This window comes from Gallus gallus, chromosome 1 (genome assembly GCF_016699485.2).
Source record: "Gallus gallus isolate bGalGal1 chromosome 1, bGalGal1.mat.broiler.GRCg7b, whole genome shotgun sequence".
Taxonomy (NCBI): Eukaryota; Metazoa; Chordata; class Aves; order Galliformes; family Phasianidae; genus Gallus; species Gallus gallus.
In genome coordinates this window covers 14,805,564-14,833,087 of record NC_052532.1, presented here as the reverse complement: position 1 = coordinate 14,833,087, position 27,524 = coordinate 14,805,564, and the positions used below count along the sequence as shown (strand labels likewise).

The window sequence follows — 27,524 nt, the reverse complement described above, 5'->3', positions numbered from 1 at the left end:
AAGATTTTGTCAGATGATTTCTTCGTATTCAGGATAAATCAGAAACTATGTTTTTAGATCATGTACATTACTCAAGTTTCAAGCAGAAGAAAAACATGTACAGAGTCTGAAAAACCTTTTCGCATCTGCCAGGAATCCCCTGTGCCAAGTTTCATATTTACTGCACATTGTTTCCAGATGTGCTTAGTCAAATATTGTTGCTGTTCCCTGGTGTTCTCTATTTTCTGTTTTTGATCTGAGAGATTGTCTTTCCAGTAAAACTTTACCTGAGTTTGGTTCAGATTAAATAAATCCATTATCTGTGTTACCAGAACTCCTTTGAGTTGCTGTTACCCTTTGAGCATCTTTGCGATAGAGGTGAAGTATCAACATTTTTGTTTTGCAATGGAAAACAGAGGCCCAGAGAGATTTATAATGCTCTTAAGTCTTGCCACACACAGTAAGCATTATAGCAATAAAAATGGGGAGGGAGAGAGAAAGGCCCATATACAAAACCTGGCCTTTCTGCTGTGGAGGCACGTGTTTGTAGCTCTTACAGAAATTGCTTTGCTGGCATTCCCAAGCCAATACCTTTCTTCAGCTTAAGCATCTGAGCCTTTTAGGCATGGGTGGCTGCTTGTTTAGCTACACAGAAGGAAGGAAAGAGGGAAGGAATGAAGGAAGTGTGTTCTATATTTCAGGCCTCGGAGCACAAAGGCATTTGTGTTCAGTATTACAGGCCTTGGAGTATGGAAGTGCTTGTGTTCAGTATTATGGGCCCTGGAGCACATCTTCAGGGAGTGGGAGTGAAACTCAATGTCATTCCAACCCTGAAGGGCTTTCAGCTGTTTCACCTATTTAAAAAGTGCCTTGCCCTGCAGCTCCAGCAGGTCTAGAGGGGTAGCATGCTGTTCTGTGGCTTGTCCCTCTGGCACCTCTGTCATCTTTTACCAGCTTATGGGGTCTTATTATTTACTTGTGCAGATCAGACAACTCATTTGTGCTTAAAGCTTGAATCTCCTTAAATGAGGATGGTGTGGACCCCAGGTATATAGAGTTTGTGGGTCAAATGGGAGAACAACTGTAGCCCATGAAGGGCAGCGTGTCCTTGGTACCTGGGAAGCTGGAGTTAATCTGGGGCGTGTAGGCCTCAGTGACTTGCTGGCAGTCACATCACAAGCTCCTGAGGCCAAGCTCTAGTTAGTGAATTGGTTTTTTTTCTCCCCATAACTTACAAACAGACTGAAGCCATTAGAAGAACTGCTGTTTCACTGAATTTTCATTAACTGCACTGCTGTTACTTCTTACCAGAGAATTAACGTGCTTAAAACTGATTATAAAAATAAGTTTGTTTTCTCTCCAGTGACTTTAAACCTCCAAAGGGGTATGGGACAGCAAACAGCATTTTTCAACACTGCATCCTTTCTGTTGCTGTTCTGGCTATAATGCAGAGGCGGTTTAATTAAGCATTTTTTTAAATCTTCCTTTTCTGCTACTCAAAGTTATTTTTTAAAATAGAAATAGAGAAGGCAGAAGCAATGATTGCTGCAGGGAAGCACTATGGAAACCTGTCACGACAACAGTTTGAAATGAAAGAGAATCTTCAGCATCTAAAAACTAAAATTATTTGTCAGATGCTCAAGAGACAGAGTTGGAGAGGAAGGAAGTGTACAGGGATGTGTTGAGAAGAAAATACATGTTCTTGCTTTTCACTAGGGGAAAATACATTACTGGGCTTGGCCTTGCGTTTATGTATTTTGCAACGCATTTATGATCTGATTCCTAAAAATGCCCAGTTACTGAATCTGTTCCAATGCTGTGTTGGCAATATTGGTTTTGGTTGATTAGATACATTACTATCAAATCTAACTTGTAAATGTTTCCATCTGCTCTTTTTTTTTTTTTTTTTTCCCTCAAGAAATTGTGGACAGGCATTTCTCTTCTTTGAAATAATTAATTATAAATGGAAAATAAGTTATTGGTGATGTGTGTAGCAATATTTAAATAGGTATATCTTTAGCATAGATCTCAGTTGTGGATCATTGATTGTCTTTATTTTCCAGATGGAAACTCTGAAGTAAATGTGAAAGTGGTATAAAATCCCAAGTCCTCTGATGTTTGTTCCCTGTACTTTTGCCAAAGAAATACCAAATGCATTTGTTCTTACTAGTAAAAAATGCAGAAGATAAAAAATAGCATGAATATGGTGCTGCTAGTAATGATGAGATTGGTGGATTCACTTTCTTCTCCTGTTACGTTCACAGTTCTTTTTAAAACTTGTTAGTTGTTTCATCACTGTGTTGATCCATAACAGTGTAGAAACACATATGTGAATGTGATTTTAAAAGATAATAGAAATAATAAACGTTTGGAATGTCAGTGATTAATCACTAAAATAAGTAGTGTCCTAAAGGAAGTCTCAAAAATGTGCGGTGAGTGCAAATACTAAAGAATTTCATTTACCTCTAATCATTTAAGTTCCTGGATGTATTTTGTGATGTTTCTTGGTCACGTTCATTGCTAGTTAGAAGTATTGGAAAGCAATATTTAGTAAATATAGAATAAGTAAATGAAAATTTGATGGTTTTTTTTTTTTAAATAAGAGAAATACTGCTTTTCTTAAAAGGGTTGTTAAGGAAAAAAAGAAAGAGTAAAAAGACTTGTTAGTGGAGAAGTCATTGTAAACTAGCTGATCCATCTTTTACACTGTGCAAGTGGGCAATCTTGTGAAATTAACAGAGGTTTTATTTTCACATTTTGACTTTTTTACTGCTAGATTATAAAGCCTTGAAAATAATAGACGTAGTGATTGTCTCTTTCTGCTGTGAGATTCTGATTTTTCAGATTCTGATGGATCTGTGCATTTACAGAAGTATATATACTGAATTTAGAAACAGATTATGGGATTGTGTGGACTTTGTTTGCTTTCAGCTGTGATGTAGAAAGCTTTATATCACTTTGCCATTGTGCACTTGCCCTATGTAGAGGTAATTTAGGAAGCTTAATGTAATTGATGTCCAACTGTGGGGCAGTATTTTTTAAATTCTTCACTGCTCCCAGCCTGGATAGATGGTTAATCAAAACGGATTGACAGATTATGTGTCTGGGTTTTTTCTTTTTTTTTCTTTTTTTTCCCCCGTAGGTGTTTGTGACTCATAAATGCAGAATTAGACCGAAAATCTGTGACTTGAAAATACTCCATTATCCAGTACTTCACTGTACTTTCCAGGGCAGCACAACAAATAGCCTGCACTTTCCGGCGTTTATTTGTAAGGATTTGTTATTCAGTGGCCATGCTAATCTCATCATTTCTGTTCCTGTTTTTATGACAGTGCAAGAAAGTGGTTTATAAATAGTTTCTATAACTGGATATGCCTGAAAATATATCTGATCTGTATAATAGTTCTACCTAACTGTCTTTTATGGTAAAGTAATAGGTGAAAATTGAGAAGTCATTAATGTTTTATATCCCTTCACTCTGTGATGAATCATCACTTAGCTGTTTGCCAAAATCTTTACGTTCTGTTTAGTGACAGTGTTATAAGAGAATCAGCTGGGTGATTTTTAAATTCACTCATGGCCCTTATTTTTTTCTGAAGGTTCATCTTGATTAATTTGGCCAATTGCCAACAGAATGTTAAAGAGTAATCTTCCATTGCTGATGACATTTTAAATACACATTAACGTAGAGCTTGATAATGCTTTTCAAAGAATTTGGGTAGCTCTGCTGGTTTTACGTATCTTCTGGAATTAGTAGCTATGCATTGTGTGGGTTAGGAAAAAATTACCTTGTGTTTTAGGTATTCCCATTGAGACTAGCTATTCTGAAACGTGAAACATTTAGTTTGGTTTCATACCAATTAGTAAGTGTCATCTGTGATCACTAAAAAATTATTCCGCATAGAATATCAGTCATGAAAACAGAGGGATGTTTAATAACATTGAGTTCAGCTTTCTTCTCAGACTGAGATGATTTTAAATTAGAGGCTGCTGCATAGTCTGCTGTGTTCTGGTTGTCCATCTGTTTAGGTGGTTTCTGTGGACTGGAAGCGTGTCAACCGTTACATCTGGGTCAGCTCTGACCACCTTGCTAAACTGAAACTGCACTGAGGCTAGCTAGTATATAGAAGGACAGGAAAGTATCTGATTCTAATGCATTTTAGGATAATTAATGCAAATATGGTAATTGATTCAGCCATTTATATGCAGAGAGGCATGGGCCACTGCTATGAGCAGCTCAACTGTGAAAGGCTTTGTAAATAAAATATGCTCTAAGGGGAGGATGGAGGAGACTGAGGACAGTATGTGTCAATATGGGAACTGGTACGTAAGTTTAGGAGCTGAAGGTAGCTGCCAAGAAAGATATGAATGGAAGGGGCTGTTTTAAGAACAAGACTACGGGAGAGGTGGAGGGTGAAACGGGAAATGGATAAGGCAGAGCTGCAAAATGAGGAAGTGCTTTTTCTGCTGTTCCAAATAAGAAAGGCAAGCTAATATTAGATCTCATTGAAAATAGTTGAGGTGAGGTTGGAATGAGAACCACAGAGGCTCTTCTTCGTCACAGACACTGCAGTGCTTTAATTACAGGGGTCTAGACCCTATAGGACAAATTTAATCACCATTAAAGCATTCTTCCTCCAAAGTCCTTGTCCATTCAAGTGTTTGATACCACACTGAATGAAGTGGTTTCTGTTTGGTTTAAATGCTCTTAGGTAAACAGTGGGTATGAAATTCTGCTAGCGGAGATTGACCCGGGCTTTGGTTGGGTCTCCATATAATCCATCCCGGTCTATTTAATTGGTACTTTAGTGTATCTGTCTCCCTTCAAAACTAAGGCTGCACGAAGGTTCTTTCTCTCTAGATAAGATAGTATGTTACTGCTAAATGCCTTTTCCAGACTCTAATTCTATTTGTGGTTTGTACTGTTGACTGTTGATTGTTAACAGGTTCAGAAGTAATGCAATTAGGTGATCCAAGAAGAACGTATGAGGCATTAATAAGCCACATCTGCATAGAGCAGAGTGAAAAATCTGATCGAAAAGCCATGATACTCATCTAAACAAGATAATATAATTCATTTTGCCTTTTTTTCTCAGGTTAAGAACCTGTTCTTTGTCTCAGTCTCCTCTGAAAAATGAGTGTTGCATTGTGTTATCGATCTGCTATTCAATACCACATGAAATTCTGCATAATTGTACATTTGGAGGTGTTTGTATGATAACAAAATATTTAAATTGTTGGGTTATTTTGAAATGGCATACAGAACTGGAAAGTATGTTGCATCAGAAAGCAGAAGTCTTGCATTAAAGTGCTGCAGTTCCTGGGTGATGAATAATGTCCTCTGCGTTGATCGAATCAGGCACTTAATTGTTATTCTTCTCCCCTTTCATCTGCCTTCTTTCCTGCTGCAAGTATTGTCCCCGGTCAGTTAAACATGCACATAATAACTGAAAATAATTTGAAATAAAATAACTTTCTAAAATTTGTCACTTTAACGTATTTGAGGGCACTTTACAGCTGTTGGCAACGTGTAGCACTGATTCTAGAAATTAGATGCTGTCACTTGCATAGGTAATTATTATCTTGTTGCAGAGACTCACAGGGGAACAAGAAAATCCATATGGGTTTTGGTAGGTATTTAAATCGTTTAGAACATACCATTTAAAGGCTGTTTTGTCTGAAATTGAGTTTTTTGTAAACAGAGAAAAACAAACAAATTATAGCTCTCTATAGTGCTCATTCCTGATCATAACTGCTAAGATTGAATTATAAGTAAAACCTCAGATTTCTGTTGCTTGTAATGGCTTTGTTCAACATGTTAGCTGAGTGAGTACATGTGTAATGATATTCTGGGGTGAGAGAAAACATCTGGTCACAACCTGCTGTCCAGAGATCAGAAATACTAATGAGATTTGTGTTCTTGTGTACTTCAGTTATGGACTTGAGTCAGCAGGTGCAACTTGAAGCTGCATGGAGGCAGGAGAGGTGCTGCTCTCTAATCCTTGTCAGAAAACCGTAACTGGGCTTTCTGTAGTGAAGCCTCATCTTCAGCTTAACCGGCCTCCTGCTTCTTTAACATAGGGCTTTAGAGATTGGCCAAGTTGTGTAAGGTGTGAGATGCATTTTAAGAAGTTTGATTTGTCCCAAATACCCCCGTGCTCTTAAAAACTGTTCGATTTAGTGTTTTGTATGATTTCTATTCTGAATTTATACTCTTTCTGAACACAGATATAGCATTGTAGGATAAATGTTTTAATTGGAATGGTCTACTTGCTCTAGTTGGTCTGTCCTTGGAGATGCCAGATACTTACTCTCATAGTGCTGTCACGTTGATAGCCTCAGGCATGGTAAACTTTGGAATAGTGCTTGATGTTTCATGAGATAATTCTTTACGACAGTTCCTGATGCCTTTCTGTTCCATTAGCTCCTAGCCATCTGTTGCTTTGATTACACTATTATTGAGAATAAGTGTTTTGGCAAGCTATTTAGCTGTGTTGAAAAATCTTGCTTCTTTGCTTTCTAGTATTTTATTGCTGCAGTTTCTTTTTTTTCTTTCTTTTCTCAACCTTTATTGTGCAGGGCTTCATGTTATTTCCTTCTTGTTACTCTAAGAAACAAAAACGTGGCCTAGCAGAAGGAAAAGATGAGGTTTATAGCTGTTTTCCTCTTGAAAGTAGAAGTCCTTCTACACCAGGAAGTTGTGTATTCCAAACATGGGCTGACAGAAGGTAGCTATGATAACCTAGCCATATTTAAATGGTTACCTTTGCGATTTTTGCCTCTTAAGGCTTAAAATATGCTTTTTTTTTTTTTTAGAGTCTAACCAACTTGTTATGTCAGCATTGTCTTCAGTAGAAAAATATAACATCTTAACCTCATGCTTTCTCTCAGCACCACAAAGGTCAAAACAAGAACTGGAAGATCGTTAGAAAAAAGTCTGTATTTGATTTTACATTGTCGATTTAACCTTTTCATGTATTTCTTGGATTTCAAAGATAAACACAGAAAAAGACAGATGGGATTTTAATGATCAAATAGATATGCTCTCCAAAGTAGGTTCATTTTTAGGAGTTGTGATATACTAATTAAGTTTTTTAAGGCCTGGACTTTTGGAAATGAAATAAAATACTGTTTTTAGAATACTGTAGACTTCATTGGCATTTAATTTCTACTTTTAGTTTTTCGTTGTTTTTTTTTCCCTGCAATTAAAATAGCAAAGTGGTACTGTGGAGCAAGAATTCCAGCAAGTCTTAGTAAGCTCTTAACTGTTCAGTAGGTCATTTTGGGTGGCCTTGGTTTCTTTCAGTTCTTACCTGTTTGAATTCTGTAAATTGAGTTGCAATTTCTCAGTAACTTCTTACCTTTTTTCACACTTGGTTTCTGCAAGAGCTTACTAAGATCTACTTGTAATTGATAACTGCAAGTGCTTACAAAACCTTCCTCAATCACTTCACCTTCAAGTAGTAGTTCTTGTCATTTGGGGTAGAAACACTGTCAGTGAAAAACTTGCTTGAAGGAAGCAGTGAGATGTAGTGTAGCAAGAGGTGAGAAGGAGAAAATAGTGTAAATGAATAGCTGACCAGGGATTTTCAGTCTCATGAAGAGTTATTGTTAACAGAATATGTGTGCATGCATTTGCGACATATTTAAAACCATTGCAGAAGCTATGAGGGATGCTTTGTCAGGTGTCTGAAGTGACCTTGTGCAGCTGTGCTATGCTGGAAATTGCAAAAGCTGACTCATAGAAATGAAACTAGCTGTGTGAAGTACATGTAGCAAAGTAACTGAAATAGTTTCCAATATATAACCTACTATCAAATAAAATTATTTAATACAAAGTGCAAATCATAGTTACTCCAGAGTACCATTCCGGAAGCTGGTTTGTTTGCTTGTTTGTGTTCTGTTCTTCTTTTTATTTTATTTATTTATTCCTGTAGAACTATGATAACTTTTGTATTCCCAGTCAGTGAATGTTTGCAAGCTTGCAGGTTTGGTTATTTCAGTTTGTGCTCTCTTCTTCTCTTAATGTATGTTTATGCCAGCTATTTTTTGGAGGACTGGGGAACGTTGTGTCTGTTCAAAATATTGCTCATGGTAGTTCCTGCTTGCCATAGTGTCAGACCACTCTGTTGAAGGGATCCATGGAATCCATGGACGTATCGGTAATCATGACTGTTCCTTTAGCTAAGCAACCTATGTAATTCTTTTTGTATTTTGTCATTGCTGTCTATGTGTATGTATGGGACATGGTAAAAGTTTTACTATAAAAGACGTAAGGGTATGGTATCACATTGAAATCACAGCTGTTCTGTAAAATCTACATATGTTTTATATATAGATGAAGTGAGGGACTGGTCAGAGCTTCCCTATATACGGTGCTTCTGAACAGTTGAGCTAAGGAGAGTTTCCTTGGAGAGCTATTCTGATTATGTGGTACTGGCACCTCTGAAATTTAACTACAAGACTGTTACTTACCTAACACTAATTCGCCATGAAGTTTTAGTAGTCGGATGTAGTATATGACCAGATATATCTGGGGAAATTCATTTGTGAACATTGATAGTCCACACAGGTAAAAACCCTGCGACACTGGATCATATGAACAGATTTGCACTATGTAAAGAAACAGATGCTGAGTTCCTTGGGACTGCACCGTCTGGAGAAGACTGGGACACATGGTGAATGCCGTGCCCTGAGAAGATACAGTGTTAGTTTGGAAGCTGTGTTTTAGGCACTTGAGCTAATTAATTTTGCCTGTCATCTAGGGTTCTTATTTTCAGTTCAGCCTTATGTAAGGGATCTTCTTGTCCCCAGATTAGCTCAGTGTCATCACCACACTTCTTTGTGAAGAGCAGGCTTGCTCATCCAAGCTGCTCTTCTAATAATGAAAAAGAAAATTGCTTTTTATTTAGCCACGCTTTCAGAAAATTGTTCAGATAATGCTAGTGCCAGTGACAAGATAAAAACCTATGGTGGTGGACGTTATAAAACAGACAATTGCAGTGTTGACAGGAAAAAAAAAAAAAAAAGACTTGGTTTCATCATGGGAGAGATTTATGAATTAGAAATTTGGTAGGTATTCATTTATGTTAAATCTTTAGTGACTTTTTTCCTATCTAGTCTTCACAGGGTTATTATCTCTCTGGGAAAGGAAGTAACCAAAATAGGGTTCTACTCTGCAGAATGACTATAAATGTTGTTTCGGACCAGGCAGGATCTTGAGGTTATTGTGTCTAGTTGGCTTCTCTTGAAAACAACCGCATGATAAGATTGTGAAAGCAAAATAAACATTCATACTGAATGACTACAGAACTATTCCAGGTCACTTCTTTTGCCCTGCCTATGATGTTCTGCAGAACCAAGTGGGATGGAATAAAATTGATCGTAAATGATTCTACTAAAATTAACAGTTTTGAGTGATTGAGAAAAGGAGTGTTTGGTACAAAGGTACCGTCTCTTTGTATTCCTGGTGGTAATGGATATCTTTATGTTTGAGAAAAAAATGTGACAATTTCAATTGTCAAAAATGTTTAGCTTTAAGCTTTCTCAAGTAGAGGAAAAATAATAGAGGCAATTTCTTATAAAGAAAGTCTGTTGGTGGTGGCAAATTCTGCAATACGGATTGTCTAATTTTTTTTCCAGTGTGTATTAATGGTAAACAGTCTAATTTTGAGGTGTGTATGCAATCTTGAATATATTTTTCTTGAATGTTTATGTTTCCTTCTTGCTTTCCAATGTTTTACTTGTACATAATACAATTGTTCCCAAGAGGTGTTCATTTTTATTATTTTTAACGTACTGTCTAAACCTAGAAACTATCTGTGCATAGCAAATGCAATTCTCTTGGGGCTAGTGCTGAACCAACAATGGCCTTCATGTTGCCTGTTGTGGGCAAATAAGCACAGACGTTTTTGTGGTGAGAAAAACGTTGTATATGTTTATAGTATATTATCAGGGTTTTAATGTGGCTCTAATCCCTGTTACACAGGACAAATACATGAAGTAGAACCCCTCTGTGAGCAGCTGTTCCACAATTGGAAGGAAGAAGAAGTAGGGCATCTGCATAATCTTTGTTTTTCCATTTGCTGCTAAATTTCAAAGATACTTTAAGTGCATAGCAGGTTTCCATTAGTGTGTTCAGGTTATTCCCTAAGTATTCGTATCTTCAGAATGAATTGTTTGACATCCTTTGTCTAAAACCAGGTCTTCTGCCAGAGCCCAGAATGTGTGGCAACAGATTCTTACCTCTTTTTTGACCAGTAGCAGGGTTAGTTTGCTAATCTGTGGGAGCACTGAGGATCACAGGATTTTTATAGGTGTTGCCTATTCATCAGGAAAGTATCTGACCATTGGTTACTTGAACCTGGATAGACTGTGCTATGTTTGCCTTTTGATGCTTTTTTTTTTTTTTTTCTTTGTCAGTTAATGTATGAACATTTACTGATGTCTGACTGTTAGTGCTGCATTAAGCTGGTATTGATTTTTCTTTAAAGACTATGTCTGGATTTAAAAATTTTTAAGTAGTCTGTAGAAATCAGAACAATTTCAGACTTATAAATGGGATGTGTCTTTTCTTGCTTTCCTTCCTTTCAGTTTCACCCTTTTTTTTCCTTTTCATTCTATTTCCCGTTCACTTCCCATTTATATTTTCTTTCTTATTCATTCTATCCCCAAATTCCCTCCTTGCATTATACTGTCCTTCATTTTCCGATGTCTCATTAATCTTCCAGTCTTTATGGCTTACTTTTCCACCTCCGCAAGCACACCCACAGGATGCCTAGAAATTTTACAGCACACCCAATTGTCAGAAAACTAAACCTACAAGTCCCAGACCCATAATACTATGCTAGGAATGCTTGTTAACGCCCACACTGTTTGGAAAAAGAAACTGGTACAGTTAGTGTAAGGTCTGGAAACCATACTGTATGCCTACTATTACATTGCTTTTCACTAAACCTGGGAACTCCTCATTGGCACTGAGCAAGGAGATGGGATCTAGCTTGTTTGCTTTAACTGTTATTCTGATCTTCCTTGTTATACAGAAAACCCAAGAAGAGTGCCATGGACATGGATTAATAGTACTGTCACCTATGAAACAGTAGATTTGGGGAAAATGAACTGTTCATTTATAGATTAGGAAAGTGAATGTTCCAGCAAATCCTCAATCCAACAGCCATGTCATACCTTTACTTGTGTGGCATCAGTGCAAAGTTCTCATGCTTGGGAATTAGATGAGCACATCCACTTTTTTTCACTCAGACTGAAGAAAACTGTCACCTGGGGAAGGTGAAGCAAAGTTGTATGGGTCTTGCAGTAGAGACTCCTTTAATGTTAAGTTAGCAGCTGCTATTGCTGCAGCTAGAAGCGAGAGTGGTGTGATGGCATGGGACTTCAGTGCTAGAGGAAAGTCAGAGTGGGGTTTCTAGTGGGATGTGCCTGTGGTCTCTGGTGCTTCTGTCCAGGCTGGGTGCTAGGATTTCTGCCAAACCGTGTTCTTTTCTGCTGTCAGAGGTCACTAAGAAAACTGACAAAAGGTTGCATCTCTGATGTATGAATGATCAGCTGATCTCCCCCTCCACTAATTGCCTACAAATTGTAAAGAAAAAAGGAGTAGCTCTTTTTTTTTTTCTTTTTTCTTTTTTCTTTTTTTTGTCAGGCTTTGGAAGTAATCATTGTGTTGCTTTGTATTCTTAATTCTGCTATGAGTAATGTAAGAATGTGACATTTAATATCAACACTAGAAGTAGAAATGTAGAAATACAAGCTTTAATTCTGTGTCAGTCAGTAGTAGGGTCTTGACCTGCTTGCCTCTGCTTGCCCTAGGTTAGTATTTTTTTTTTTAAGTCTGTATGAGATTTAATCCACTGTTTAGCACTTAAATGACAGCACTGTAACAAATATTATGTGTTAAAACAATATTACCAGTTACACCATAGCTGATTATAGCTGTACTAGCCTAGGAATTATTGAATCAATCACTGGTAACCCACCTCAGGATATACTGCCAACTGTGCTTCCAAGTTCCATTTTTCTGTTCTTCTTATTCAGAGGATACTGCCAAAGGAAGCAAAGCTAAGCATTGCTGAGCAGTTAAAGGAAATCATCCCTCTCCTTTACCTGTCATCTGTTATGCATACAGTTTATTGAATGTTAAATGAAATGGATTAGCAGTCTGAACTTTAAGATGAACTTATCCTGTAACATGATTTCTAGATCATGGGTAGAGAAATCCATATTGCAGTTAAAAGTATTTGATGTTTTTGAAAATCTTCTTTCTCTAGAGTCCTACTCAAGTGGGGACTGCTCTTCAGGTTTTTTATAACCTTGGAACTCTGAAGGATACCATTGCTAATGTGGTGGATGGATACTGCACAGTCCTGGAGGAGAACATAAAAAATGCTTTGGATATCAAAGTACTGACCCAACCATCTCAAACTGTTACAAGAGGTATGATATTTTTTTTACGGAGAATTGTACCTGATTTGTTTTAGCAGAAATACTGTATCGAACAGAAGAAACTCACATCCAAACCTGTCATAGGAATGTTTCACTCCTTGCTTTAGCCAGTAGGCATGTCTCAGAAATCGTCTAATACAAAACTCAAATTGAGTCTATTGTTATTGTGCTCAGAGGTTTTCCTTTATTTTTTCCTACTCACTTTCCTCTCTTGCCCAGGAAGTTGTCCTCATTATTTACAACTTCGCAGCATTCTCTTATGAGTTTGTCATGGAAAGATCAATCCAAATTTTGCTTTCTTTCTGTTGGTGGAAGTATGGATAGAGATTGTTTGCAAGCAGTGGAAGAAACATGTGACTACATTGTGATGCTTTTGTCAGGTGGAATTCCTTTCAAAGCAGTAATTTTAACATGAGAGAATGTTGCGCAGTTCCCACATGTAGTTCCTACGTGTTAATTCAGGTAGCAAAGAATACTGAGGAGTTATTCAGGGACAAATTTGAACATTGGCAACAGCACTGAATCACAAAATCATGTAATAGATGAGGTTGCCAGGGACCTCTGGGTCCAACTCTTTCAGCCCTCTGCTCAAGCAGGGACATGCAGAGCATATCCAGGTGGCTTTTGAAGATCTCCAAGGAGGAGACTTCACAACCTCTCTGACCAGCCTGTGCCGGTGTTCTAATACCTCCACAGTAAAGAAGTGCTTCCTTATGTTCAGACAGAAACTCTTGTGTTCCACTTTGTGCCCTTTGCCTCTTGTTCTGGGACTGGGCACCCCTGAACTGGTTTCATCTTCATTACACCCTCACTTCAAGTATTCATAGGCATTGATGAGATCCCCTCTGGGCATCCTCTTCTCCAGACTTGACAGTCCCAGCTCTCTCAGCTTCTCCTCGCAGGAGAAGAGCTTCAGTCCCTTCATCAGCTTAGCCTTAGCTGAACTCTTTCCAGTATGTCCATGTCTCTCTTGTCCTTGACAGCCCAGAACTGGACACAGTACTCCAACTATGGCATCACCAGGGCTGAGTATAGGGGGAGGATTAGCTCTCAACCTGCTGGCAACACTTTTCCTCATGCAGCAAGGAATACTGTAAACATTCTCTTTTTGGCAAGGGCCCATTTCTGGCTCATGTTCAACTTGGTGTCCAGCAATATCTCTAGCTCCTTTTCTACAGAGCTGCTTTGCAGCTGGATGGCCCACCCGTGTTTAGTGTTGTTTCTCAAAAGCTATGCTCTCTGGTGAGTCAGCCACTCCATGCAGTTTTGTGTCACTTGTGCATTTATTGAGGGTTTGCTCTATCCCATTCCCTAGATCATTTATGAAGATGTTAAACAGGGCTGAACCTGGTATTGACCCCTGGGGTACTCTACTCATTACTGGACTCCAACTAGACTTGCTCCTCTCAGCCTGTTCATTCAGCAAGTTTTTGAACCACCTAACTGTCTACTGCTCCAACCTATACTTCAACAGGTTGTCTATCAAGATCTCATGGGGGACAATGTCAAAAGTCTTACTGAAGTCTAGATATAGAATATCCACTGCTCCCCTTTCATCCATCAGGTTTATAATTTCAGGTTGGTCAGGCATGACTTCCTCATGGTGAAACCATGCTAACTACTCCTGATGATTTTCTGCTCTTTCATGTGCTTGGAAATGATAACTACAATTAACTATGGTGAAAATTTAACACTTTTAAAAAACTTGCAGCGATTTTGGGGTCTGAAAATATGATCACTAGCATAATAAAGAAATACAGCTCTCTCAAGGAGAGTGATGGTATAGAAGTTGCATGCTCTTCAGCTGGAATATCACTTCTTTCAGTTCACCTATACATTTAAGTCCTGAGCTGAGATGGTTATATTTTGCTATTACATGCTGCAGCATGCCCACTGGCACTACCTTGGTGTTTCTGTGGAGATACAAATCAGTAAAACAGATAACAGTGATTAACCTTGAGTTATCCTTGCTGAACTTTAGAATTTAATTGATTTAGAAGTTAAAACAGCTGAAGCCATTCACAGAGCTTTGTTTCAAAGCTAGTGTAGGCAGCTCTGGTCTTTTTTACAGGAAATTTCTTATGCCAGTCAATGTATTTTACATTTCACATGTGCAATCTGAACTGTGCTATTATTTGTTTTTAAAACATATGTAGGTGGCCCTGGTAGAGCTGCTATGCCAACACCTGGGAACACAGCAGCTTTTCGGGCAGCTCTCTGGACAAACATGGAGAAACTCATGGATCAGATCTGTGCTGCTTGTGGACAGGTACTCAGCAGCTAATTTCTGATTACCTGTTGAGGCGTTTTCATATGTAAGATATTTGAAGATGTCACTTTTCCTCCCAATTAATTCTTTTTTACAGGTGCAGCACTTGCAGAAACTATTGGCAAAGAAAAGAGATCCTATTTCACATGTCTGCTTCATTGAGGAAATAGTTAAGGTAAAAGTTTAAATTAAATGAAGTTAAATTAATCAATATGTTTTAGTAATTCTGATAAGGAAATTGCCACGAGAGAATGCTTTTGTTTGAAATTTTAGATCTTGATAACCATTCTGTAATTATGTTAATGGGAAAGCAGTGGAAGTAAAACTAATGCTGACAGCTTTATTTATGGTCTTTGGGTTACATCTGTAGGGTAGGAATGTTATTTTTACAATAATTTCTTTTGTTTTCTTTAAAGGGAGCTGATAAGGCACCGTCAGTTTTTATTACTGATCATTAATGTCATTCCATAAAATACCATGTGATTTGAGCAATTAATTAAGTCTGTTAGTTTAGCATAGGAAAATGTGTCTTCATCTGACACTTTCAGCCATCTGTTTCTCTACTTCTTGGCAGTATTTTCCTTGAAAAATAATCATGGCTGTTCTTTTGAATACCTATTCCTTTCCATTCAATTTCATTGTTTTCTATTGGTATTTGGGATAATTTGATTAATGGTTTCCTTCAGTGTTAAGAACAGTAGCTGAAGCTTCTGAAGCTCTTTCATCAACCTTGGTAGATGAGAAGAAACAAAAACAAAAGATGTGTTTACGCAGCCATCTCTTTTTCCATGTATATGACTGGATTTTTAATTTACATGAATTTAATTTTTGAAATACTCTGAGGAAACTGTTCACATGCAAATGTGGTCTTCTCAACAGTAAAAGCAAACAGTGGAGGTTAAGCGCAGTGTATAAGTTGATCTGTCAATTAAACCCAGCTCCAAAAGGTGTTGCATAGAACATTACTTTTCTGTGGGGTGATTTAAAATCCTTTCTGTGTTGGAAAAAAACAAACAAACAAACACCAAAAAAACAACAATAAAACAGCAAACATAGAAAACAAACATAACAACAAGATAACCCACAGCTCAAAAAGCTTAGAAAGTTTTAGCATTTTTTTTTAATGTTTTGTTTGGCAAAAATAGCTCTTACTGCATGGGTGGATCCCTTCAGTAGATCAGCTTTTTTTTTTTTTGAAGAAACTTAGAAACCTAGAGACAGAAGGAGGAACTCTGGAAGATTCTGGAAAAACTGAGGTGGAAAGGGAGCTGAGATGAATGAACTTGCAGTGTTCACGATTGTCTCCCATAAGACCCCGTGCTTTCTCAGTTTCATTCTCTTCTTTGGTAGAACTGCAGTTGAAAAGAGGATAGGAGGTTTTCCAGTTGTTGAGGATGGTAATAAAGGGAAGCCAAAGAAAAATCTTATATTGTTCTGGGGAAAAGTTAAACGTGTAAAATGAATTTCAAAAGAGGCTAGAGGCAGAATGAAGAAAAGTTGATTAGAAAATAAAAGTCTTTAGGGCTGTGGTATGTTAGGCCCATTCCATGTTACCTTTTGTAACCCTTCCTTCCCACAGGCTTTGTATCACTGGATTACATCTAGGTGACAAATTTTATTTCCCAAATGAACTCCATCTATTTGTTTACCCACAGTTGTCCCATACTCAATGAGTTTACTCTTCAACAGCTATTTTGGAGACGGTTGTCATTCTCTGTGAACCTTAGCTAAGGAGCACTGGTACGTCCTTGTCCAGGTCTACTAAAGCCCTCTTAGCATGACATAGTACTACCAAAAAGGTATGATACCAGCCTACAGATGGGTGAACTCACACCATACAGTACAGCTGTTTTTTAGACAAAATCAGACACATACTAGATGCTGCTGAAATTCAGGAAGGTATGTGCAGATAACCACATGGGAGACTCTGGATTCTTGTGTACATTGAAAATAGAAATAAATAAGAAATTGGTAATTTGCCATTTACTAATGAAGATTCCATCTATTCTTAATCCAAACAGAAACAATATGCTTTTCACAGAAGATGCTTTGTAGTGGCAGAAAAGTTGTATTTCCTTTATCATACTCAATTTTATTAATAAACGTAGCAAACGAAGGAAACAAACTAAAGGTATTAACATTAAATTCATTCTCTAGGGCAGCATGCCCACACCAGAAGATAGGAAAAAATCATCCACTCTACAGCCTGTGCACTAATTACTGTTACTGATGTCAACATTTTGATTATAGTCATCTTCTCCAGCAGCTGCAGTACCACTTTGCCTGTCCATCTGCTTCCTTGTTTTGATTATTGCAGTGTTAAGTATCATCCTAGGAAGTACAAGAGGAGGAAACCCAGCTTTTTGAAAGCACAAGTCCTTTATAGCGAGGAAGCAACTTGCTTTCTTTTTCTTTTTTAAATCATTGTCTTTTTTTCCATTAGGATTTTTTTTTGTCTTTCTCTTCACTGCCTGCATTTTCCTAATTTTGTGTTATGACCTCAAAAATGTGCTTTCTGGCCTTCTAATTACCTGTTACCATCCTAATACTCAGCAGTGTTGTACCCTGTTCTATCCAAGTATCCAAAGAATAGTTTAAAAAAAACAAATTAATTAAAGGATTCACAAAATCAACAAGAAAAACAACAATCAAACAAAAACAAAATAAAAAAAATAAACCAACAGCAATAAAACTAAAAAATCTGACAGAGAAACTGAGGCATAGAACTTTATAAATTTATAAATACTGCTGGTCAGCATCAAGACAATGACAGCACCCACATCTTTTCTACATTATGGTTTCTCTTTTTCGTAACAGAATTCAATTTCAATTTTTTTTCACCATTAAATATGGTCAAGAGTAAAGTGATGTACCCAGACTTACATGAGTACCACAAAGAATCTGCAGATGGAATTTACACTCCTGTTTGTTCCACTTCTCCCCTTTGCACATCTGGATTTTCACATTTGTCCTCTGCCACAGCATGAAATGAGTGCAAAGGAATTGACATCTCCTTTGAAAAGGACACGTGCCCTGATAGTACCTTGTCCCATTTCATACTATAATGAAATATAAGTTCATTTTTAATCTGTAAATACTGAAACTCTAATATGCATTTCCTAAAAAAGGATTTGGAGATATTTAAGGGAGAAATACATTTAAGACTGAATTGACTTTTTTTTCCCCCTAGTCTATGAGTAGACTTCTTTAATGACTAGATCTTAGTTGATAAGCAGAGCTAAGAATTCAGAATTCCTAAATTCTGATTTATGGTCTTCTGGAAAATAGATTTAATTATGTACTTTTTTTTTAAGATGGGAATTTTTTTTTCATAATCTTGAGGGTTGGACATGATTTAAACAATGTAAAATTGATATTTTTGTTCACCTAATGTTGGGCTAGTTTCATCACTTATTTCAGTTGCTTAATTCACCTTCAAAGAGCTAATAGGTTACTCCAGTTTACTCAGCTTTATTTCTCTTTCTATGTGTAGTGACTAATCCTGCTTCAGCTATTTTAATACCTAAACGACAATTGACTTCAGTGTAAATCACAGCAGAGATATCATCCTATGACAGCCAGTTTCCTAATTGGAGATAAGAATCCCTCTTAGCCCCTTATGGAAGATTTGGAAATGATCTCTGATCCTTATCTATTTTGGGTCTGTCACTCCTACGTAGGCATCAGTGAAAAGTTCTGCAAAGTGAGAAACAACCCTGAAAGTGACAAATGATTATCTGGGGGGGGGGTAGTGTTGGGCTGGTCAATAGGGAGAGTGAGATGGGTTTTGTCCACTAATGGGAAGGGGTCAGGAAAGAAGGGCACTGTCTGTGAGAGAGCAGAGCTGCCTTTGATCCCTTTTGGTCAGCTGATGTCCACATTTGTTAACAGCTCAGGAAGACAGCAAAACCTGTCATTTATGTAAGGCTTTGGGTAAAAGAGTGAGCTGAGAGTTACAGGGAGTGTTATTCTGTGTTTTGTGGAGGGCTTATATCATTGCCTCTCCTGGTGAATGCTTGGTGAGTAAGCAGGCTATTTTCTTGAGTTGTCAGCGCTGTCAATATGAGGTGTTAACGATCCAGAAGGAAATGTCCTCACAATTACATCAGATAAGGAAAATAAATGGAAAATATAAGTGTTTATTTCCCAAAGCATACTTACATTTCACCTTATTTTTTCTCTCCTGTCCAAACTTGTTAAAAAAAATGTTGCAGCTCTGTATTCACATCCTAACATCACATGTTTACTTTCAATTGACTCAACTGAAATAATCCTAAATGGAAAAAAATTAGAAATAATCTAATTACTGCATTACATGAATTCACAAAATAATCTTTCACCTATTATTACAAGTATGGGATTTATTTTCTAGTATCTTTTGTAGAAGCAGGGTTGGATTCTTTGTGCATCATTTCTGCTGTGGTTTCTGTTTATTATTTAAGCGTTAGCAAGAAAGACACTTTGTGGAGGTCTGAACACAGGTGAATGTGCAGGTTTGTCATCCCCAACATACTGAAGATGCTCTTAAGTTTCAAACCTACAAATTTTCCTGCTGACTTCTGTTGCAAGATTTCTCTTAAACAAAAAAAAATGTTACTAATTAAGGAGACTTACTTCTTGTTTTAAATGGATCCACGTGTCCACAGCCAGCCTTGTTAAAAGTAATTCGGTTCTAATTCATATGGGAGGAACAGAACCCATGTAATGGTCTTCTAATGATACTGCATTTTTCTCTAGGACTTTAATCCTGTTTCTTTGCCAGAAATGTGCAGCTGTAAATGGAAGGGATGGTGTCAAGGCTGCATTGGTTGGTAGACTATAATGACCTATGTTCATTTACACTTCAGTTTTGTTGGGGTCTGTGCAGATTGTAGTTCAGTGATAACCGAAAATTATTAAATCAGCTAGACTACAGTCAGATTACTATTAGAAAAGAAATACATTTGATGGCAGTGTCACCTTTTATCATCAATTCTCGTCAGTCTTAACCTGAACCACTGGGGTTGAATGGACGTGATAACAAACTACCCCTTCATCCCTGGATGAGGTACATTACAGTCAAGGTGAAAGTGTAGAGTTGCAGCTGTGCATACTAAATCAGTTCTGTGGGCAGGAGGCAGCTGCCAGGTCCCTTGGGTAGTTACTGGCTTTTGGAAACACTGACTTCATTTACTTCCAGTTGATGCATATGTTGCAGAAGCATGGAAGGATTAATTAATGTTTTTTTAAGTAGTTTTGATGATAGAGGACACTGTTTAAGACCTAAGTATTTTTGTTACTTGCAGATTTGTTTTTCTAAGGAATCACATAGAAATTCTTATATTGGAACTGGAAAAAAGCACACTCTTTATATTCTAGTTAAGAAGCTAGTATTTAAGAAAAGAAAAAAAGGTTTTGTTTCTTTTGTCTGATGGATAAAGAGACCTTTTTAAAATGTTGCTCTATTGCTGGAAGTCTAGAAACTATTACACCTTGGGTATAAGGTGATCAACACTAATGAAATTCTATGCCCTACTGTAAAACAAAAAATCAAGGTCATTTTTAAAGTCGTGGTGTCATTTACTGACATTTGTTCACCTACAACATTCTAATGTAGACAACATTAAAAATTCACATGCTCTGATCTTGTTAAAAATTTAATCTAGACTAATTTGAGAAGCTAGAAAAGGTTTATTCGATGCGCTGATTTTTTCTCTTTCTTTACTGATTAATTGCACTACTGAGTGTGATGGCTTTTTGTTCACAGTCTAACATTTGGTTATGTTGTTGCTATAGAAATAGTGCAAATAGATTTCCTTATCTCTGTCCCATAAGATCTTGCTGTACAGAATTCTTAAATCATTTGCATTCTTGCTTTATTGGTGGAAAAATATTTACACTGTCCTTTAAATGTCTTCTGTTGTTAGAGCAGTGTTCCTGAGTCCTGTATTTCTTTATGGCCTTTGATTACAGATAGAAAACACTGTATGTATTAGTATGCAAAGCCTGATTTCAGGAGCCTGCAGCAACTAGCTGCATGGTAATATTCAGTTTATTGTTTTACATTTCAAAGGGTCTTCACAATAAAGATATTTTCCACATTCTATTCAGAGTATCAAAATTTCTACAGGGAAAAACAAGTTGGAAAGCATCGTCATGAAGGGGAAGCCAGTTTAGAATCAGTGGGTCAGATTTATTATTTAAATGTTAGAATAGCTATTTCAGACAAACACAAATATGATAATTCACAGATGGGAAATTATACTCATTTAGTTCTAAATTTACAGTGTGGAGGAAATAGAGACATTTGTAAAAATAAGTATATGTCTTTTCAGCATTTTCTTGCATTCTTATCTAATACCAAATAAGGGGGTATTTTCTTTCTCATTCATTGAATTTAGATTTAATGTCAGATGCCAAATAGTTATATAAAGAACACAGCTCAAGAGATTTCATTTCTATAACAGCAAAGTTAATGAGGAGCTTGGTATGTTTTTTCTAAATGGGATAAGTTGTTTGGCTTTTACTTTTGAGGTAACTTTAAGTCAGTTTTCCAAGCTGTGACATTGATATTATTGCAGGGTAACAGCGGATATAAATCTTCAAATATCATTCCTCCTATGGCACTGGTACTCACTCACTGTTATTCGATGGTTTATTAACTTAATTGTAGCTATTAGCCGAAGATGGGTTATACTTTTTGTACTGTGAAATCAAGTCATTCCATGTAAGTGGGGAGTTCTAGCACTTGGATTCTGTTAGCGCATTTGTTTTTTTTCCAATGAAGACAATCTTGTGATCCTGTAAACAAGGAACATTCAGCTAAATATTCAGTCTGTACAGCTGAGTAATAGTGTCACTTTGCACTGCTGACTGGACAGCCTACAATCTATAATACGACTCATTGAGAGACTGCTGAGAAAAAGAAAGGACTTTTAATATGCCAGTATACATGTATTTTTCTTCTTCATTTCTTACTAATATGTCAATTCTTAACATAAGGCGTTGCATAGAAGATAACAGTTTGCAGTCTCTGTGTGCTATCACAGCCCTCTTTTTTGAAGCTCTGAATCTCAGCCTTTGATAAGCGTAGAATTGTTGATGTGTGGCCTAAAGTCTCTTTTGGAAAGGTTAGTAGGCTGCTTTTAATTCAACATCTAATGAATGTAGGCTCTTTTTGAGCTAGACTATCAAGAGTGCTGAACTTTTGCCATAAAATATTAAACTTGCATACTTGCCTGTGTTTATGTTCCTATAAGACTCCATTTTCTTTCTTCAGAGTAGAAAGATTTACTTAAGAGACCCTTATCTTAAAATACAGTTTGCTAGCCAGTGTTTGCCTGGAATGCACAAGGGATGTTGGAGTGAGCTTTCTTGATCTGAGACAAATGGGCAGGATGAGTTGGCACATCCAAATGTCTCCTGGCCCTGTCATTATTCAACATTATCATGCATTCCTAGTAGTTTTATCTAAAGAAAAACTTTCAGGGGTGGAAATTTCAGAATATCTGTGTTACAGTATTGACCACAGTAACTTTACGGTAATAGTTAACAGTAATTAAAGTGAACACATTTTTTTTTTTTTTTTGCTGATTGTTGATTATGGCTCTGGTTCAGCAAAGCACTTAAGAACATTCTTAATTTCATGTAAATAAGAAATACAATGAAAGTCAAACAGTCTGCCTGCATGTATTATTCTGATGAGGGTAAACTTTGTTGAATTATGTCTTACACTAATGTTTTGTTTTTTTTTGCAGTAATAAAGTGAGCCCTACTACTGAGAAAATTAATAGCCGTTTGTGGTCCAGCCTAATGGACTTGTTTTGTCTGATTTATGTGTGTAATTTCCATGGAGAAGTAATTCCTGTGTGAATGGAGTGTGTGACAGAGTACCTATTTTTTAATAAAAAGTACTAAAAATGAAGAAATTATAGTGGGTGGGTCAGACTGGAATATGTTGTGTTTTTCTACTTTACACAAATGCAGTTTGATTTCCTGGGAATGACATTTTCAAAAGTAGCTATCTGCTTATAGTTCCTATGTTTTTCAAAAGCATGTTTATTTCCCTAGTTCTCGACAGCTGTGCAGTCGGTCAGAATGGCAAAAGGCTGCTCTGGTTGATGTTAGTGGGCAGTTGTTGAGTTTATTTCCGTCAGCAAAGAATTGACAAGAGGAAGACAAACCCAGCTATCTTGCACTACCTGCAAATTTGCAGAGAGGCTACTAAATTGAGTACCTGATCAGCTCTGTTAGCTCTGGGAAAGAAAGTGGTCACTGGGCACAGGAACAGCAGAGACAATATTTTCGATTTTCAGCAAGAAGTGGTAGATCATTAGGTCGTTCGGTGTAGTTAAGGTACAGGAGCGTTTTCACAGTGGATTTTTATGAAAAAAATAGTTCTGTGGCTGATCCAAGCCCATTTGTAGTGGTGCAAATTAGGATTTCTGTGTGGATTCTCCCTGCCGTGAGATCAGAATGAAGGATGGATTGGATTTTGGGTAAAAATTCTGTTTTGCCATTATATTTCTGTAGTTGGTTGAAATTAATGTTCATAGGTTTAATTCAGTTGTACTCTATAATGGGAAAAATATGTATATTTCAACCTGAATCTTGCCTGTCTTGAGTATTAGATACCATCAATCACAGTTAAGACTCTTTAGTTGAAGAAAGAATATATTGCATATGAAAAGAGGAAACAGCATTATATTAAATGCTAAGGTGTAATAATTTCCTTCTGAAAGACTTTAAATTATGTAAGGATTTTGGTATACTATGCAATAAGCACATGAAGCAATTTTGCCCCAGATAACAGTAATGTTAGACTATCTCGTTAGACCTCTTAACTTCCAAATGTTTATATGTTTTCTGCGTTATTAAACATATCCTCTGATGGGGGCTGGGGTGGATTATGACAGAATAGTGATCTTTATCCAGTGTTGTTGGTTATGGAATAAAAAGCTGATGGAAAATGATTGCCACAGAGCTGAAAAGATAATCGGATGCAGTTCATTACTCATCTTGTCAGCTGCTCCTGCTACAAGGGATTGTATCACAAGATGTTAATCTGCCTGTGACTAGATTTCAAAGCAAGCATTTTTATTTTGGGGCGGGTATAGCTTCTTTCAGTTTTATATAGTTTTCATAAGAGAAATGGAACATTCCCAATTTAAAGTCTCAAAATGTTAATTGATGAAAAATATTAGCACATCACTGTGGGTTCTGCCACAGAAATATGATGATGTGCTACAAATGCTGTTTAATTGCAGAGATTGTTCTTTTTAAGCTAGTGATGAGGTTGTGTATCTACTGAATAGTGACAGTCTGTTGAGACACCAAGCACTGAAAGGCATCGAGTGTAGACACAAGACAGGTTTGCACCAAAGAGAATCACTTCTACACATTTAATCACAATGTGAGCGCACCCAGTACTCCCACGTGTTGTCTACCATCGAGGAGATTTGGTGTAAGTATAGTGGAGGACCAAATTCATTGCTTGCATGCGATGGAAGTAAAGATGACAGGAATGCAATTTCAGCTAGATTACAGCTTCTGAAAGTGAAGAGCCCAAAAGAGCAGTTCTTTTCTGATATTGTTGGGATGTTGCTCACAGTGTTATATGAAACACAGGGGAAGGCGTGTAAGCTTACCATTACGATAAGATGAGTTGTAGATCTGCTGTGTGCATTTCAGGCAAGCAGTGCTGGCTGCCCTTCCCTCTTCTCCTTCATCCTGCCTGTCTTTGTAAGTCCTTGAAGAAGTCTTTCTGCTAAGCTGGAGTAGAACATTCCTTTAGGAATTCTTTTTTTGTGTACTTTATTAGTATTGATTGTTGTCAAAAGGAATTGCACATTAGATTTTTAATAGTTAAATTACAATTTCCATTGTGATCTACAGCACAGAAGTAATCTGATAGAATACTTTCTTTAAAAAATAAGCAGTGAAGTATCTAAAATAATAACATACTTACGTAATACGTAAGCAAAGAAATTGCAGGTTTAAACAAAATAAATAAATGTTTTCTGAGTAGTCGTGGTTGCATATTGCACTTTTATACCCCAGCAGGAATATCTAATGCTAATACCTTGTTGTATTCTCATTTTAGTAACTGTTAGTCCTCCCACTGAAATACTCCCCAGTGTTTGTGTAGGGAAAAGTATTCTCCTGAGTATAGCTCCTGCCACAAACTCTTACGTGGTCTTTTGTGTACTACTAATCAGCAGCTGTATTTCACCTCCTGAGTGACCACATCTCAGCACTGGACAAAGTGAAGTATCACCGTTCACACTATAGAAGCAACTGGTAATAACTCCTGAGGTAGTGTTTTCAGTTGTTCAGAAAATGAGACATTAACCTTTTTTGTCCCCTAAACATTTTTGACTGAGTCGTGAGTCAGTATAAAATCTGAATTTTCCATGTATTTTTCCACTCTATTTCCTCATACATAATACAGTTGGGTAGCCAAGACAAAGATGCCTTGATAACTGTAAAATTTTGATGAATTAGTGAATACCATTTACCCAGGTCTAGAGATACAAGCTAACGGGCAGAGACTTAACTGGCACAGCTGTGGCTACTATGCAGACGTTTACATGAATACATATGTATATATGTCTGAGTTTGTATATATTATATGTGGATGTATAGTTACATGCAAATGTTACATGTTTTCCCTCCAATATTAAATATTTTCAGGTTTATATTAGTGTTATTTGTCACAATGCTGAATCACAGTTAAGAATGATGTGGACGGACAGTATGCAAGTTAGTTTTCAAGACCACATTCAATCACTGTATTTTGTGCTAAGGCTATGATAGAGGTGTAGATGGTGATTAGAGTAATGAAAGAAAGTTATTTGAAGGTGGCCTGTAAGAATTTTTCCACATCCATTAGATGATTTAGAAACTTAATTGAGTTACCATGCTGAATAGGCAAATATTGTTCCAGGTTGGGATAGAGAATATGAAAGCTAATTAATTTATTTTATAGCTCATGTGAAAGCTCATTTATTTTATAGTAATTTTCTTGTTTTAAATATGAAACTGTGAAATGAAGAAGTGAGTAATTTCGTATTTATGCTATAATAATCAATTTATCCAAAAAAAAAGACCTTTTGTGCAGTGCACCTTCTGAATCACTGTCCAATATTACTATTTTATTTTTCCCATATATGAAAATCAACTACAGCTTTACAGAAAATACAAATATAGCTATGAAATGGGTTAGTCTGGTTTCTAAATCCGTAAGTGTCCTCAGGCAGTCACAAATGAGATTCCATCATTCATGTTGATGTTAGTTTTCTGTGTTAATTCCCATACATTTTTCAGGTATGAGCCTCCCATCATCCTGGATACCCAACAGCAGAAAAGACATTCTCTCTCAGTTCTTTATGTGATCCACAGATTTTATCCTTCTTTGTCTATTCTACCCCTTATCTCTATATCAGGGGTAGGATTGGATGAATTCTTTGTCTAATTTTAGAATTTGTGAAAGCGTTCTGTCTGATAATTGGATATTTATAAAAATTAATTATGTTTCAGTTTATTTTTGACTGATTTGCAAGTTTTATGTAAAGTTTTTAAGGTGATGGGTTTTGAACTGAAAACTTGAACTTGCAATCTTTCAGATCTTCAAATTGAATGCAGTGGTACCCTATTAACGTAGGGCATTCTGAAGACTCTCATTGCTTTGGCCAATACAAGCGCATAGTGTGTGTTCTTTTTTCCTCTGTCATCTTGAGTAGTTATTCAGTTTGGAGTGACTGAACTTTTATATTTGAAGGAGCTTATGTTATTTACAAGAACGTGTGGTTTGGTTTGGTTTTTTGTTTTTCCACTTTTCTCATAGTAAGTCACGGGCAACACCAAAAGGAAAGCTCAGAAAATGCATCCATCTTCGACAGAGATTTCAGTGCTGAGCCCTTTACTTAAATGCATCTTTAGCTGTGAATGCTGTGCTTTGATTTAAAAACTTTGATCTTTCAGAGTGAATCAGAACAGAAACAGCCAAGTGCCAGCCTAAAATTCTTTGCATTGCTGACATCTTTAATCATTGCTGGGTGTTTTGCTTTTTCTTTCAGAGCACGTTTTGCATAGTTAGTGATTTCTGCAAGTTGGTAAATTTATACAGGAAGGTCAGGATATTGCATAGGTATATGAGGAAAAATGTTCTGGTGAGAGCTTTCCTCTCCCATAAAGAGTTCAAGGTCAGTTTGGATGGGGCTTTGGGCAACCTGGTGCAATGGGAAGTTTTGCTGCCCACAGTGGGGGGGTTGGAAATAGATGGTCTTTAAGGTCTCTCCCAAACCATTTTGTGCTTCTCTGACTAAAACACTGGACAGCTGCCCAGGCATCTAACTAGGGGGCAGGACAGAATGCTCACCATCATCTCTTGCAACTTTTTCTACCTCAAAGGCACAGACAAGAAGAGAGCGAAAGAGAGAAATGGAAACCGTACTCTAATGTTTGATTTGATCTGTAAGATGGAGGAGGGGAGTAACTAAACAGCTTGTGCTTTCAAATATGTCTTTTTTTCAAGAGCACGCTACCTCATTTCCACTGCTGTCAGCAAACCCTGTTGACACAAGGTGGTGAGGAGCCAACTGAAGTTCAGTGTAATTTTTTGTGTTGTTAAGGGTTTTGGAACTGGAAATTCTTCTGTTCTGTGCAAACCAGAGCAGCATGGACTAGTTCTGATTCCTGATTGCTATCTGTAAACACATCATAATGCCAGTAACGGTAATTGCTGTGATTTAGTCAGCATGAGAATCCCCACTGAATAAGAAGGTCGTTGCAATGCAAAGAGGTTTTCTGACACAGTTCCAAGGTGTGATGTTCCTTTCTA

At 37.0% G+C, this 27,524-nt stretch overlaps 1 protein-coding gene across 1 annotated transcript in view; it reads left to right on the top strand.

Moving 5' to 3' along the window:
* Positions 1–27,524, top strand: part of COG5 (component of oligomeric golgi complex 5) — a 184,111-nt gene that overhangs the window by 106,713 nt on the left and 49,874 nt on the right. Inside the window, exons 8-10 of the mRNA NM_001199445.6 lie at positions 12,261–12,426; positions 14,592–14,704; positions 14,802–14,879. Coding sequence (NP_001186374.1) covers positions 12,261–12,426; positions 14,592–14,704; positions 14,802–14,879 — 357 coding nt within the window. The remainder of the gene's footprint in view (positions 1–12,260; positions 12,427–14,591; positions 14,705–14,801; positions 14,880–27,524) is intronic.